This window comes from Passer domesticus, chromosome 7 (genome assembly GCF_036417665.1).
Source record: "Passer domesticus isolate bPasDom1 chromosome 7, bPasDom1.hap1, whole genome shotgun sequence".
In the NCBI taxonomy this organism is placed as follows: domain Eukaryota; kingdom Metazoa; phylum Chordata; class Aves; order Passeriformes; family Passeridae; genus Passer; species Passer domesticus.
In genome coordinates, this window is record NC_087480.1 from 11770189 (window position 1) to 11787136 (window position 16948).

General features: G+C 42.8%; 2 protein-coding genes across 5 annotated transcripts in view; one reads left to right on the plus strand and one right to left on the minus strand.

The window, feature by feature from the left end:
- Nucleotides 1-10422, minus strand: part of CHRDL1 (chordin like 1) — a 45113-nt gene extending 34691 nt beyond the window's left edge. The window contains exons 1-2 of one of the 4 annotated variants that reach the window (XM_064426883.1): nt 10270-10422; nt 376-521 (exon numbers count right to left, since the gene is read on the minus strand). In XM_064426883.1, the coding sequence (XP_064282953.1) occupies nt 376-521; nt 10270-10283 (160 nt within the window). In that variant the 5' untranslated portion in view covers nt 10284-10422. Of the gene's footprint in view, nt 1-375; nt 522-3217; nt 3656-10269 lie in introns of those variants that run through there. The other 3 variants (XM_064426884.1, XM_064426882.1, XM_064426885.1) reach the window with 3 other exon arrangements.
- PAK3 (p21 (RAC1) activated kinase 3) overlaps nt 1-16948 on the plus strand; it is a 235932-nt gene that overhangs the window by 92578 nt on the left and 126406 nt on the right. The window lies entirely within an intron of this gene.

A 16948-nucleotide genomic window follows, 5' to 3' on the forward strand; every position in this document is an offset into this window, starting at 1 on the left:
ACAAAAGAACAGTCTTGGACAAGCTTTACACTATCTGAAAACTTCAGCACAATAGTCTTATACATGGGACAGATCCAGACAATCTGTCAGATGTTTACAGAGGTTACTAAATAGAATTAAGCACACTCTTGACTCAGGATATTTGAAATAAAACAGATTCTCCAACTGATGTGTTATGTTCTTTATGATGCACTATAACCTGTACAGCTTTAGGAAAATGCCAAGTGTGGCTGTGGCCTGATTCTATCAAATACAGGATTAGAAGGAGGAAGAATATTAGAAGGTTTAGGACATTATTTTGTAAACCACATCTGAAAATAGAAGGAAAATGTCCAGTTTAGGTGAATGTGACAGCTTTGTTTGAAGTCTACTTACGTTTTACTTGTTCTAGTTTACCTCCATCTATGAAAAGGAGACAGAGCACACCAAAAAAGATAAAATGAACATCCTCCAATATCCACTTTCTTTCCATCTTTATCGTCAACAGGAAAAGGAAGAGCCTCCAAGAAGAGAATGTTGAGCTGTTGGGGAAAAAAAATTAAATTAATTAAAGTAAAATCTTGTAAGATACTAAATTATTTCATCCAGCACACAGAATTCTTAAACTGCCTGAAAAAAAATATAAATCTGTATCATGCATCTTCCTTTCATTGAAACAGTTTTTTCTTCAGATAATTTAATTTTTGGAAAAGGGGCCACATTTCAATTCATGAAAGCTGAAAACTGGATATTCCTTCTAAAAATGTCCTTATTTTATTTCAAAGCAATCTGGAAAGTAAGCAATCTAAATTCTTAAAAGTTCTCTTTCCCAAGAAACTGGTTTGGGCTATGTTCTTGTAGAGCATCACTTTTAGCTGTATCTTTGGTGTCAGTTGCAACATGTTCGCTTCATCCTAAAATTAATCTTGGGTGTCGCTGGAGTACAGGTCCTGCACTGTGGAAATCCTGCCCAGGGTGAGCCACTGGCCCTGCTGCAGGCAGTGGAGTTTTCCTGACCACATCCAGCAGCCTTCCAGCACTGCTCAGCTCGCCCCCGCGCCCCTCTCCCCACACTATTGTTCTGGTACTGTGTATAATTAATTTTTCTAGAGTTAACCCTTCTGCTGCCTTGATAGCTGAGAGCAGAGTGGGGGAATGACTTGTCATCTTCATTCCTGTAGATCTTTAATATCAAAATCCTGCATGTGGGGCAAAGCTTCATTTATTCCTCTCTGTGTGGTGCAGAGCTGGTATTGTCCTTGCTGCATGTGCGATTCTGTTTATCTTTTTCTGGGTTAACACATGAATTATTTTACAGAAATAATTAACTAATTAACCAAAGTAGATTTTTTTTTAGTACAGCCAACTTAAAATTCTATTATTTTGCTGCTCCAATGTTTATAAGTATTCATTACAAAAGTGTTATCTGCCCAGAGTGCACTTGTCCATAACTTACAATGTTGGAAAAGTTTGCGTGTGATTTTAAAAGCCTTCATATGGATTCACTATTAGTTTTACAGAAGCTTAAAAAACCCAAAAGGAGTCACTATTGGAAAAATCATCATACTGTTTTGTAAACTAATCTGGCCTCTTCAGATTTCACGTAAATAACAGAACTGTACATAAATATGTCCAAACTTACAGATAATCAAGGCAAAAATAATAATTTATATAGGCATAACTAAAGTGGCATAAACAGTAAGTTAAGAAGCCCTTAAAATGAAGATCTTCCTATTAAGACTGTTGATACCCAGCATACTGTAACAAAGGGCGTGTGATCTGATTTTCTCAGCGGCTTCATTACCTGCACTGTTCAAGAATCCTCTGTATCCCCAAACCACAACCACAATGGACATCTTCCTTAACTAACTGAACCTGTGCCACTACTCTGTACTCAGTATGCTCATTCAAAACAATGCAAATTGCCTCTGAAATGTTTAAAGAAACCCCTTCTTTAAAAGCACAGTCCCTATTCAGCAACAAAACATAACTTTCCATTTATTCTGCAAGTTGAGAATAATGTTTCAATTTCAGACGAAGAGTTTAAGTAATTTTTCCCTTTCCACATATTCAAATCACATAGGACATTTTTGAAGCCAAACATCCTTTTAAAAACCTGTTTAGCATTAAAACCTCATAATTTAGTCCCAGGACATCATGCATGCATTCAGAACAACAGTAGCACATCACTGGAACTAGCAGAAATGTGAATGTTTAAATATTTCAGCCTTCTTAGGGATTGCTTAAGCAAACAATAATTATAAATGGTGCACAATTATCCTTTGTGCAGCACCTTATGTGTTAGCTAGGTAGGTTAGTTGGAATAGAAAGGCTCAGAAATTGACCCATTTTAAATGTCAGGTCTTCAAAAGGAAAAACATGACAAAAGTTGGACTGCTTGTTTTCAGAAATGCTGCACACTAATGTGAGATGGAGGAGTTAATAACAGAAATGGGATGGAGACTTTTGATGTCTTTCTTAATTCTCTTTAATTTCTGTATTGTTGTTACTCCAAATATAAACACATACTTTTCACTATTAGGACACTCCCTTTATTTCCCCAAAGGGGAATGTCCTAAAAATATTCCTGGATTGAAATAATCTCAGTTAGTATTAACCTGTTAATTATTGGTGTGTTTTCTGCATTGTAGAAACAATTAAAGTCATCCACATCTTACACGAATTACTTAGTGAAATAAAGCAGAAGGGGCTCTGTTTAACGCCTCGCCCTCCAAAGAGCCCGGCTTGGTAACTACAAGAGGCAGTGTCCGGCCTCGCCACGTTTTACGATTAGAGAAAAAAACCCGCAAAATCCAAAAAAATGGCAGTGCCGAGGGCAGCTGGCAGAGGCTGCGGGGCTGCGGTGATGCAGCGGCGGGGAAGCTCAGCCCCGACGGCCGCGCTGCCCTGGAGCCCGCTCCGTGCGCTCCTCCCGCGCCTCCGCCCCGCTGCAGGCGGGCTCCGGCTCTCGCTGCTCTGACAGAACAGCCGCCCCTCGGTGGCCGGCCCGGGGCCGGGAGGGCAGCTCGGCTCGGGGCTGCGCCCTGCCCGGGGCCGGGCCAGGTGCCGGCGCTGCCCCGAGGGGCGGCGGGACGAGCACCGGCGAACCGGGACGGACGGAGCGCCCGGGAGGCGTCGAGTCCCCGCGCTGGGCTGTCCGTGCCGCGGCCTCGGGACAGCTCCGGCAGCGGGACCGCGCCTGCCCGGGGCCTCGCCTGGGACAGCAAAGCTCACAAACCTGGGGCAGGGCTGGAGGCCGCTCCGCTCCGCTCGGGCTGAGGCAACGCGCGGCTCCGCGCTCCGCTCCGCGGTACGGGGCGTCCGGCCAGGCGGCTCCGCTGCTCACTCACGTTGCCATAATCTTCTCCCGCGGCTTTTACGTGTCCCCTTCGATTGGGTGGGGGGGGGCAAGCAGGGGACGGACGGGGTCCTGCCGCCGCCAGCCCTCGACCCCCGACTGATGGACGGGAGCGGAGAGGGAGGGATCCGCTACGCCCGAGCTGCGGGGCGCTGCGGGGTGGGCGCTCCGGAGGGTCCCGGGCTGGGGCACCTGCCACCGCCTGCCGCCCCGGCGAGCAGCAGCGAGGCCCCGCGGCCGGAGGATGCTCGGCGGCGGGTCCTGCCCCGCAGCCCCGGCGGCAGCGAGCGGCGGCGGGAGGCGGGGTGAGCAGGTCCGCCTCCGCCCCGGCCCCCTCCTCGCCCGCGCCCCTGCCCGCCGCCCGGCACGGCGGCGTGACTGACACGGCTGGGGTGGAGCCGCTCCGCCGCGGGGGGCCGCGGGCAGGGGCGACACCGGGCACGGAGCCCGCCCGCCCTTCGGGCCGCCCGCCCGCCCGCGGAGCGCTCCGCGGCCCGCGGCACCCGCGCCCGGGCACTGCGGCCATGCTCCGGTGCCTTCAAACGGGCTGCGGGTTGGGTGAGCGTGGCCACTTTTCCTCCGCAGGAACAGAGCCCCACGGGTGACTTTCTTGGAGAGCGGACTCCACACCGAGACGGCTCTTTAATGGGGTTCTCCTAGTCGGGGTGCCCCCCAAAACAGACCCGACGGAGCTAGCATCCACTGGGATGTGCCAGACGCCTTCTGCTGATACCCTCTGGTCTGATTTATTGTGCTAGAAGGTTTCAAGGTCACATTGAGATTCTGGTGGAACTAAATTAAACCCATGACTCATTATATGCTTGGTCAAACATTCTTTTTCTGTCTTCTTGTAGCCCCTGTAACTAATAAGAAGAGATCAGTGAACTCTTGACAAATGATCTGAGAAAACGGGTGAGGTATGAAAAGACATCATGTGGAGAAACAAATTACAACCTATTTCCCCTAGTTTGGGACCAGGGTGTTTGGGAAGCACTGCTGGGAGGTCGTACACCTCTCAGGCTTAGTAGATATTTTCAGAAGGCTGAAGATTGAGCAGAACTTTAGTTTCTTCCATTGTACCTTAGCTGGACAAAACACTGAAGGTGCAGTGTATGGTGAAACCTTATACTAGCATGAGGAAAGAATAGATGACTTGCTAAGGCTTTTGTACTGTGGCTCTATGAGCAACCAAGGCTGTGTGCCAGTCAAATGCAACTATATAACTTCTAATGTTAAATAATGAAAAGAGAACGTTCTGGAGCTAAGCATTTTGAAAACACTGTTCCATGCCTACTTCTGTGTCACTCTGCCACTCTGTCTTGCTGTGCACAGGCAGTAATCCATGTTCCTAAGGAAAAAAACATTGCTTAAAGCTCTTCGTTCCCAATGTGATGCCTATGGCTGCAGACTGATAATTTAGGGAGAGCCACTGTATGAAACAGGGATGGGCAAACAGAGAAAGAAATGGTAACTCTGAATCAGAAGTATGATTGTAACTTGCACATGAAAGCAGAGAATCTGCTCTGTGCAAGTGCCAGTCCCACACAGGGATATCCATGCTCATGGAGCAGAGTTAAGCACATGTGTGTGCTTCTAAATTGTGGGGCTGTAGGAATGGTTTTCCTGTAGGTGTTGTGCTGGGTTAGACCATACAGACTCAGTCTGTGATATAAATTGCATAGGAATAGCATAGAGACTCAGATGAGTGACTGAAATGACCCTGAAATGACAGGCTTAATAGCTGGGGTTGATAGCAGCTACATGACTTAAGTAAATGCAGCTTTGGGCCTGGGCAGAGCTCAGTTTTACTGCAGAGACATCCTCCAGAATAATCCACCCAACTGTGTCAGTGTTCTCTATGTATTTTTCTCCATGTATTTTCTTTGTGCTGATACAAAGTCTGGTGTGTGTAAAGACAACAGTAATTGTTGCAGTACTCTTTATGCCTAGTCAGTGTAGTAGTAATGAGAAGTGAAATATTTTCTATAGACTGTGTGACCTGAATTCTTTTGCAGAGGGATTCTTTGAAAATAAATTCCTTATTTGGCCTGAAGAGTGCTTTGGGAAAGTTGCTATAGATGCCAGCACTTTCCACTGCATTCTGTAAGACTGTTTCAGAAGATGCTGCTGCCTGATGGTCTCTGGAGATATTAATTCAGGTGCAAGACCTTTGCTGAACATAGAGATATTTGAACTGGAGTTCTTTATCCATTCTGGCAGATTTAGGTTGTAGAGAATTTGCTGAAAGAACCTTTGTCTCAAGTGAGGTTTTGGGACTCACTGAACTGTCAAATTGGTGGAGACCCAGACTTCCAAGGCCGCTCTAGTCTGAGTCCCAGTCCTGGTGCTGCTGCTCAAGCTGTTCATCAGTTGCTGGGACATCCCTGAGGACTTTTGACTGAAGATGCAGTGTGACTTCTCTCTTGGTCACATACAGTGGCTGCATCCATTTCTTGTCCTTCATCTTCCCATGGCACAGTACTGCAGCAAGGGTTGTGGTTGTTAGGGCACAGGATAATGTGGCACATGCTGGACATTGTGCATGAACAGAATGTTCATGGTGGCCTCTTGGTGGGTGACCCTTCTGAGCTGGCAAGGTTGCCAGTGCCCCTGGATGCTAGGAGTGCTTCACCTATGCCCAAGCTGTTCCTTTTCTCCAGCTCTGGCCAAGTCTCACCAAGAAGGACAAGGACAAGCCACCCTCTTTGCATGTTGCCATAGCCTGTTGTCCTTTGCCCTGTCTCACATCTAACACAGCCCCATGGCAGGGCTGACACAGCACTGACACCTTAGCAAGGCCTTTGCTCTGGGCTCTTGCTCAGCCATGGGCTGTTACTGCAGCTTGGGGATGCTGCACACGTGTGACAGAGAGCTCTGGAGAAGAATCAGATCCACAGTTGTTACCCTTCATGCTGCCAAGCAGAACTCACTGCTTGAACATGCTCTGCATTCTGGTGTGCAGACAGGAAAGAACTGCTCCAGATAGTGAGCATTAAAGATTGAAGGATGCCCTGAGTTTTTATAAGCACAGAGAAGTATCCATGCAATTCTCATTAAAGATAATGGAAATTAAGCAGATAAATAATGTGACACTGCCAGTAGAAGTCCATGTCCCTGTGCTGTGCCTCACAGTGACTGAGGAGCATAAAGGTATCCTGCTATTATTTCTCAGTTCTTGTGAGGGGAAAAAAAAACAGGCTAAAAGATTCATGCCAATGCTAACATGTTTACACACCATGTGGAGTTTTCTTAATTGCAACAGACATGGAGCTCTGAGAGATATTAGACACATGACACAATAGCCCTGTCTATTTTTTTTTTCTGTTTATCTGTGGTCAAATTTTCACTGTAAAAATGTATGAAAGGAAATTCTTAGTGTAATGATGAGTGTCCTTTGATTTTTGTATTCCCATAAATTCAGTGAAACCCTCTGGAAAATGTATCTTAAGATGCTAAAAATTATTCCCAGGGTTTTATAAAAATCTCTAAATTACTTTTTGTGGTTTGGATAGCCCCCCCCAGTTATCATACTGGGAATACAATCTGGATGTTCACCAAGCAGGCTTCACATATACTGTTCAACAAAAAGGGCTTCAGATGTGCGTGATTTTGTGATTATGGCATAGGATGGTCCTGAGCATTCTCCACCCTCCTGTTTTTTTCTGTAGCATGGACTTCATCCACAGTGTGTTGTCAGTCCTCTAGCACCAGAAATTAATTTATTTATTTGCCAGTGGGACAGATGGATGTAGTGAGCCTGAGATTTCAGTTCAGTTTGCTAAACAACAACAGCATTATGTAAAATGTCAAACTGCAGCCCAGTTCCTCATAACCTTGCTGTGGATATATTCAGATGGGACTGAAGAGCAGCTGAAAGTTTTTCATTGTTCTGTCAAAAAATGCAAATAAAATATATCTCTTTAACTTCCAAATACACAAGTGAGAAGAGACTCACAAAACCTGCCAGCAGTAATGAAAATGCAGGAGAAAGCAACCACACAATGTTTCATTCCATCCTAGAGTAAATAACACTTTGTTAGGTGGGATGATGAGAATCCCAATGTGTAGAATAAACATATGCACTCAGAGATGAGACCCTCCTGAATTTTGCATGTAGTCATCATGTCCTCAAAGTGTTCATCTGCAAATGTTTCTAATCTAATCTAATCTAATCTAATCTAATCTAATCTAATCTAATCTAATCTAATGTATTTATTAAATTTGATTCTATTCTATTCTAATCTAATCTATCCCAGATATTTATAAGATACCTATTACCACCACGTGTGTGCAGCTGTAATTATGATCCTATAATTCTCTCTCATATCTGTCATGTCAAAAAACTTCAATACAATTTGTAGAAATATAGATTTCTTTGATACATTCATGAGATGCATCAATAGCAAGTTCAAATCTTCAGTTCAAATTTTCATTGCAATTCCTGTATGGGCAGTGTTTTGTGGGCAGGAAGCACAATTAGTGCTTCCAGAAAAGTGTAAATCCATATAACATGCAATAACATCTCAGAGACTATTTTCAGCAATTGCTGCTGAAAAGCAACATTAGAGAATCTGTATAAGTGATTATAGTGATTATTTCTGAGTTCTGGGATCAGCTTCACCTTCATTGTTTTTTCACTACCACACATTCTTGAAAACAGCAGAAGGTGGCACAGTTCACATAAAAACAACATACGTTCTTTCTTGCTGTTGTGATTGTTGACTAGAATCACACTTGGTAAAAATTTTCAGGAGTTTAAAAGGATCCCAGTGATTTGCTCTTAGTCCTGCTATGCAGAAGAAATGCTGGAACAAATCTTACTGATTAATCATACCATGATAAAAATCCACTTGCTGAGGCATTTCTTTGCACCTGGCGCCCACCAGATAAACCCAGTCAGTCCTGTCTCCCAATGCATGACAGAAGGAGTCAAGGCAGGCTGAATGAGTCTCCAACTGCAATTCAAATATACTTTTATAAACTGTGATTAGTGCTGCTAATCTCACCTTGGTAAGCCAAAGACAATAACAAAGTTACTGAACACCTTGGGTATTACATAATTCTTTTGCTTAGAAATTTGCTGGTGTGAGAGTGCTTTTGAAACCCATTAGTAAAGCTGAAGTTGCCAAATGATTGATCTCTTCTCTAGGGAGAGCAAAGTCAAACATGTGCCAGCATGGAGCCAGAGCCTGCCAGGGGCTGAGGACTTGAAAATCCCATTGCTACCAGTGAGAGTTGAGGACACAAAGTCCTTGCTGTAACTGAGCTCAGCTGTAAAATGAGCTAATGGCTGTGGACCTGTCTTTCCCTCTAATAACAATAATGTGTACTTACAACAGACCCTAACATGTTGACTTGCACTAAACTGTGATGCCAGCCTGCTTGATTCTGACTGCAGGCTTAGGAAAATCCAAGCCGGGCTCTGCCTCAGTGTCCCACTGACTGTGAAGGCACTCACCAGCACTGAGTTAGGCCAGAGGGGACACCACTCCTTTCTCTGGTCTACTTCATAAAGCCAGTCTTGAATTTTCCTTCACCAGAAGATAGTGATCCTTTCACATGAATGAAATTGCAGAGAGACAGAAAAAAAGCTGAGCTGTGTCAAAAAGTCACAAGGACTGTTCAACAGAGAATGGGAACAGTGGAAATGTCCAAGAGGATAATGGTGAAATTAGAAATAGGTCTTGGAGAATAACCAGCTACAAAAAAAAAAAGTTTAAAGTGAGGAAAGGGGGTACTTAATTTCATCATTAAAAACATCAGTATAAAATACATGGAGAAAAACAAACAGTGAAGACGCTGTTGCTAGTAGGCTGGCTTTTAAAGTATTAATGGAACGTCACAGAACAAGAGTTTCTTTTATTCTTTTCTATCCCAGCTCCTTGCTTTCAAGGTTCTTGTGTGAACATGCTGCAGTTTGCAAGGCTGTGAAATTATCAGACCTGGACCAGTGCCAGTACAAACCAATTTATTGGAGTCCAGCAATTAACTAAAACCTAGAAAGCTTGATTAATTGTGGCACTGCTCAGCAGGGAACATTGAGAAAAAAAAATCATGACACTCCATGAGTTCTCTGTTCCATATACCAATTTACATTATATGTAAAGAAAAGTTTCTTCTCTGTAAATACCCTTACTTTATTATTTTGCATCATGTAGAAAGCATAATTACAATGCCATGTGAGAAAATGCTTGGCTCTCTGGATAATCATTTCATAGTAGCTGTTACCCTGTTACGTATTTTTTTGCTACTGAAATAATGTCTCATTTAAACCCCAACAATAGGCTATATTATTTTAAAACATTGTTTCATTAAGCTTCTCTCTGGAGGGACATATTGAGAATCCAGCACTGCTCTGTTCCCTTCTATTTCTTCAAATATGCATGTGTGCAAGAAAGATGAGGGTTTGATAGTTGTTCAGAATTATTTAGGATAGAAAAACAAATAGTTGGGCTGATAAGCAATTTAGCAGGGCAGAGTATGTTGACTGAAATGAAATCCTGGAGTCTGAGGAGGCAGACATTATGAGAAGCAACTACAAAGTGTAATTTAGGTGTTAGCTGATTTTGTTATGATAATATTAACAAACAGTGTCCACATTGTTTGTTTTATTGTAAGGCTTATCATAAAAGTCTATGCATAAGGCATAATTTAAAAATCTCATTCCTAGATGCCTTAGTGGCACATGAATCACATTTAGTATAGATAACTGAGAAAAAAATAAATATTCCAGCTCAGTGTAATGTACCACTGCAGCATATTGTAATGGGTAGTACAGAACACTGGATCTGATTAATCTTATTCTCCTTACATCAAAATAATTCAATGGTTAGTACTGGAAAAAAAGCTGTTTAAAGATAAAAACGAGTGGTAATAGAATTGTCACCCCTGCCCAGTGACAAGGAAAAGAAAGATACATGAAAATATTTTACCTTTTCAACATCATTTTGTGTCCTAATCTGCATCCAACCGCGACACTGTCACATTCTCAGATTTAAAGAGTGCAATCCACAGACAGGGCTAAATCACATTAGGCAGCGGTGATAATAGAGCCTGGGCATGCAGAACATCCCAGCAAGCCTCTAGCTGGGGCTCTGGGGTGATTTGGGACATTCAATGAGGTAGGAAGGGCTGTCTCCTCCAATTTCACTGTATTTACTGGGGATTTAATGTATTTTTTTAAAGATATTTGCAGTGGAAATCAGTTTGTCGGAGGTCATCTAATTGAATCTACAGCCCTGGCAACCCTTCACAAAGGCTGCCAGGAATGACCGAGTTGCTAGTGCTTAACTGTGAATACCCAGCAGGGGTCCTCCACAGGCCTGAATACAGTCAATTATGTTATTTTTCTAAATATTAGTGACTCAGCTGTCTCTGCTTGTGAAGAGTTGCCAGGGTCAGAGGTACAATCAGACAGATCCTCCCCCCTCCACTTCTGAGAGATGGGGAGAGTCTTTTAAATATCGAATAATCCTGCACTGAATAATCCTGAAGTGGAGGGAAAGGCTCTCACAGGCTGTGCTGCCTCTCCAGGGTGGGTGCTTAGGGTCTCCCAGTTTGAGGGGTGCCAGGGGCCGGGCAGGGCACTGTGTAAGTGCTTGGGGGAGCACTGCTGTATGTGAGCAGCTTCCCAGCTCTGTGATGTAAATACAGATTTCACAGTTCAGCTCAACAGCCACTAGAGCTGAGACGTTTCAAAAGACAGAGGTACTAGCAGCTTGTCTCACCCCTTTAACACTTTTTTGTTCTTTCTGTCTTCTCCTCTCCCTCCCACTCTCATTGTGATCCAAATATCTCTATGAAAGGAATGTTTCTATTCTGTAACAATTCAGTTTTCTGTTTTCCTTTGTAGGCTAATCAGGGAGAGACACAAGAGTGGTGGCTAAGGAGTGCATTCATGGTCTGGAGGGCTCTTCCCTGACACAGATGCCTCAGCAGCCACAATCCTTTGCCCTCTACACAGAGCTCTACAAATATTTTAGGGTTTTGATTGTAACTTCCTTAGTTTTTGCCAAAAAGGCTCTTTTCCAAAGCCCAGCCTTCTTGAGAAACAGTATCCCTATCCCCGTGGTCCACAGCCCAGCTCTTATCTGATCAACAGTTTTTGGCAGAAGGAAAGAATCCCTCTGGAGCATTTGGGTGCCTGTGCATCGTTTTGGCCCAAGTTTGAGGTAGTGCTTTGGAGTTGGCAAAGTTTCCTAATTTACTGCTGTTAAATTTTATCCAACTTTAGGAATATTATGCGGATGTGGCCAATTTCCAGCTATTCTGAATCCATTGCAAATACTTTGCCAGCATGTGTCCAAGTATAATCCAATTTTGATGGTTTTAATGACAATACAATTTCCCTGTAGGTACCTTCAGGCCTGGCATCTGAACTGCAGTGAGCAGGGATTCAGCTGCTTGGAGCCCAAGTCCCAGCAGGTGATACCTTTATTCCTTTGGGTCCCTGTCTGTCCTAGAGATAGAAAGCCCAGATTAGGTCTCTAGTCACCACTGGTGTTGCATCTCTGACTTGTTGAACATGCCTTATTTGCTGTAAGAGTGAGGATCTAGGCATTTCCTTGGAATGAGCAGAGTCTGGAGTCATAAGGTGTCTCTTGCTGTACACTTCAAATTGGGTACTGGTGTTCCAGCTGTGTTAGAAATACAGTAGCTAGATAAAACTGCAGTGAAAGCAGAACTGAAGTTTCATATGTTTCAGTACTGCAGGGAACTTGACTTTGAAGAACTGGACATTATCAAAAGGGTGCCTTTGTAGCTTGTTCTTGCTATAAAAACAGGGAGGAAACCAAGCCACCTCTGTTATAGAGTTTCCCCTGGCTGGAGCTCCCCTAGGGAGAAAGAAAATAACCCAGCAAGGGAGAGGAGGCTCGCTGTGTTTAGACAGCCTGTCCTGATCTGCGTGTGCCTCCCAGGAGGAGGAGTGCCCTAGGAAGGTTTTGATGTCTGGGCAACTGCCAAGGCCACTGTCCCCCTCCTGTAGGAGGATATGGTTTGGGCAGCAGCTGTGGCACTCTGTGGCACTCTGAAGAAGACATGGTTTCCTCAATGTTTTCACATTTAATTCATTGCCTTCTCTCCAGATTGTTGTCATGATAGCAAATACATAATGTTAAATTCTGTCCTCAGACAGTAATGAGGGCTCCATTGTAGAAAACTGGAATCTGGATGTCCTTAACAAAGGAGATGTTGCAAAGTTACGTGTGATCATTTCTGTGACCTACTTTGGTCACAGAAATGATCAGGACAAACAACAGCATCCTGTCTTCTGCTCCAGCTCATCCAAGGATTCATCATTGATGTAAATCGTGATGTCCATTGTTACAAGCAGCTGACAAGCATGCATCAAAAAGAGAAATGAAGATATTTCTAACTTCTGTTTCAGCAAATACACCTTTTCTTCTATTGACAGTGTCATCCATAATTGTTGACAAGACTTCCTGGTTTCCTGTTAAATAACATTCAATAATTTAAGCTCTTGGCAGAATTATATCAATAACAAAAGTGACCTATCAGTCAGTGTGTTCAGGCTTTGTGAGGGGAAAATTCCATCCTGATTTTATCCTCAAAGAGTTCCACCCTATTCTGTGCATTCAGAGATACATTATACCACTGATTGGCCATGAGACATTTTGCAGGCCAAATTCATGGCTAGAGGAAGCAGGCAGGAAAGCACCAGTTCAATTTACTTGAACTCATTAACATCAGCAATTACTCACTTTTGGGTTCTTCTGTGCCACAGTTTTTGACTACCTGACAGAACTGGTTTAAGGAATGTGTGACAATGTCTGATTTAAGTAAAGTTAATAAAATTAATAATACAAGGGGAAATAAACATTTTTACACTGACACAGAACAGGTTTAGATTAGATCTTAGGAAGAAATTCTTCCCTGTAAGGGGGAAGAGGCCCTGTCACAGTTTGCCCACACTGTGGATTGCCCCATCCCTGGAAGTGTTGGATGAGGCTCTGAGCAACCTGCTTTACTAAAAGGCATCCCTAATCGTGGCGGGGTGGGGGGCACAAGATCATTTTTAGGGCCCTTTCCAACCCAAACCATTCTGTGATTCTACAAAAATTACCATCTGAGAGTTCAGTGATGCAGTACAGAGCAGAACTGTTATTGTTGTAGCATCCTTAACAATCCTTACACCTGAATCCAGAGTCATGAAGAGGAAGAAGGGAACAGACTTCCAGCAGCTCTTAGTTCTGTATTGCTCTGCCCAAATGTAGGTGCTTCATCGGAGGCTCTGCTGACAAGAGAGCTACCAGACCTTAGCTCATCCAGTGATTTCATGGCTGGCACTGCTCTTATACTGCACTGTCTTATCTGAAGAAACTTCAAAAGTTGTGGACTTTTCAGGTTATCCTTTTTAGAAACAAAGAAATTGAGACACAGTGAGAGGAAATGCTTTGTGTGGAGGTACCCATCAGTTCTGGGCAGAATTACAACAGACCTTGTCTCAAGTTTTGGCTTGGTGTGCTACCAACTGAGTGATATTTCTATTAAAAAGCATGCTCTTTCATGTATTTATGCATTGCTGTGGGTATTTCAGATCTCAGGAGGACTCAAATCTCCCTCTTCCTTAGTTAAGAAATCGGAGAACCACATATGAGGTGACAACCTTATTTGTTCTTCTACCATGACCCTTTAAAAGAGAAAAGAAAAGCGGCCGATACTAAAAAAAGTAACACTCAACCAAAGCCCCCAAAAGCAGGGTAAAAGTCTTTTAAAAGCCAATCTTCTGCTTACTTTTTTTTAAACAGGGCATCTTCCAAACTTACACAAGGCTAACTATATTACAAAGCATGGATTAAAACAGAAAAGTTCTCTAAAGCAGACCTGTTGGAGTTGTCTTTAAAATTAAAAGCAGAGTGTTTGTTTTCTTTAATATGGAGGGCAGCACCAATAAAAACACCAGGGAAAGGCCAGTATTACTAGATCACATGTCTGCTTTTATCTCACAGCAGAGTTATAGTCGAATGATTTTTGCTTACAGACTTGAAAGCTGGACTGCATCCTTTCATGCTGAAATCATATCTCCTGCAAGGATTATTGGAGGATATAATGTTTCCTTCAGCTTCTTATTTTCTCCACTCCTGAACTTGGACTCCTGACCTCAACTTTTCTCTGGTTATGACCAAGCATTGGCCTTCAATTGAATAGCTGAGCTTTTTTACAATCAGATCAGCTTCTGCTCTTGTAATTTCAGACTCATTTTGTGACATTGATATTGTAGATCTTAACTAAAAGCCAAACATTTTATATCTTGGGTAATGACCATACAGGAACTGCCAGGTTTAGGTCCCATGTGTGTAGCCATCCAAAACATTCAATATGTGTGACTGGGGTCGGAGGAGTTGTGCACACTTTGCATAGGGGCCCCTGCTCCTCTTTGTGTCCCTTTTGCAGCTCAGCTCTGCACCTGTGCTTTGCTCTGGGGGTCACAAAGAGTCGTCCATGAATGGCAGGTAATTCAAGGTTCATGGCGGCTGAGTCTGGACCCTCTCATTAGCTGAACAGCTAATCAGGCAGAAATCTGTGGGGCTCTGCAGTTAATTACAGGGCAGGGTTAGAGGGTGGGTACTAAAAATATCTATTTCTTGGCAGTGCCACTGTTGCCTGCTAGAACCAGTGGAGGCTAATTGCACTGGATTATCTGCACAGATAAGGTTAGTTGTACTATTCAGGAGAATACATAATCTGAGAGGCTTTCTGTTTCATAGGACTTGTGATTTTTTTTTTTAGTTGTTCTTTATTAATGGGATATGATGTGCCTTTTTATTTCTCTCACTAAAGAGAGAATGAAGATTGAAGTTTGGTTGTACAGCTACACTACCAGCTTCGGTGTACAGCTCTTGATCTTGTAGCCAACAAATTTGAATGTCTTCAAATGTTTGAGACACCAAAAAAGGTATTGGAATGTCATCTTGAAATAATACAGCACTGGGCTTGGTACAGTCATTTGTTATCACTGTAACAACTACTTCATGGACATTTCTTATTCATGTAAATGTGAAAATCAGGTACCTCTGCTATATTGTCCTATAGCAGAGGAAAAACTTGGCCTTTTATAAATAAGCCACAGCCTTACTGTATTTAAATTACTTTCTGGTGAGAGTGGGACTCTCTCAGTATTCTTCAGGAACACAGATTGAGAGAAGAGTCTTTCAAGCTGATTAAACTGTTTTCCAGAACACAAAATATTCCTGGAGAAATGGGACTGCCAGTGAAGTTTTGCCCCTGAATATAGTAGACATTATCTTCACTCTGAGTGAAGTCAGTGGCAGAAGTGTCTCTAGTGTAAAAGGAATAGGAAGCAGTACCTATCAAAGACCATAATGTTGCAGATTTTCCAATATTTGCATTGGAAACACCAATGAGGACAGTTTAGGATATTTTCACAAACACAAATTATGTCTTTGGAAAAAAAAAATGTGCAAAAGTGGATGTGTTTTGCAAAGCTGTTTATGCCTTTTGATTGACACCTTACTGTTAACCATTTATTTTAGTCTAGCCATCCTCTTAGGCTTAGGAGCTCATAGGAGGAATTATCTTCACTAAGTACATTTTGTTTTATTTTTCAGTGTGTCAATTGTAGTGAAAGTACATTAAATGAGACTGCAATTCGCTGCATTGTGAAGAACTAACTTATTAAACAAACCTAACAAAGAATATAAAACACTCCAAGCACTAAACAGAGGCATTAACCATTGCTAATTAAAATTGTACTTGCAGATATGGCATTCTTTTTAGTAGAAATGTAGGGAACACTGTCCCTTAGTGGTGGTGAGGAAGTATTGCTTAGCAAATAGCTGCACAATTACTTGTCCATCTTGCTGTGTACATTGTAATGAATGTCTGTTGCTGGCAATTAACAGCAGCACAGGGCGTGCAAAGCCTTGGGTTATCTTCTGAGATTGTACATTAACTAATGGAGTGTGGAAAAAGAAGGCCAGCACTACTCAGAGGTTGTTTATTTCCAGAACAGGCTGAAAAGTACAAAACTTGATCCCAACATAATTTGTACCCCAGTGAGTTCCTCACTTTTACATCAGTGGTCCTGAGCTCACTGTGTGACACCCTTATGCTGTAAGAAAATAACACCTTCACTTCCTAGTGTGGATGAAAAAAGCTGGAATGCATTTGGACAGGTATGTCACAGGCAGACAAAATTTTTCTTCTTGGCACCCAGGCTTCCTTATTGCCTTTGGGATAAAGCTTGAAAATTCCTGGGCTTCAGGCACTGCTCTGGAGAAACTTGCTCCTTCTTCTCTGTGTAGCCATGATCTATGGATAGTCTGAGGATTCAGTCTCCAGAGCTGTGTAGTTTGCCTGCAAGAAACTCATTATCACTTAAAAATGAGGACTTGTCATTTTCTGCATTTATCTGTTAGATTAACAGATGTAATTGCCTTGTAAGAATAGTAAAACTACTTACACATCATCTGCATGGCTTCTTTCAGATTTTTTTTAAATCATTCTGTCAATACACTATTTTTGCCAGCAGTATTTTTTTGTCTCAGTCCTGGTACATGATAACTGATTGTCAGCAATATGAACAAAAGGGCATTTGGTAGGAGTGCTGCTGTCAAAGCCTAACAACGT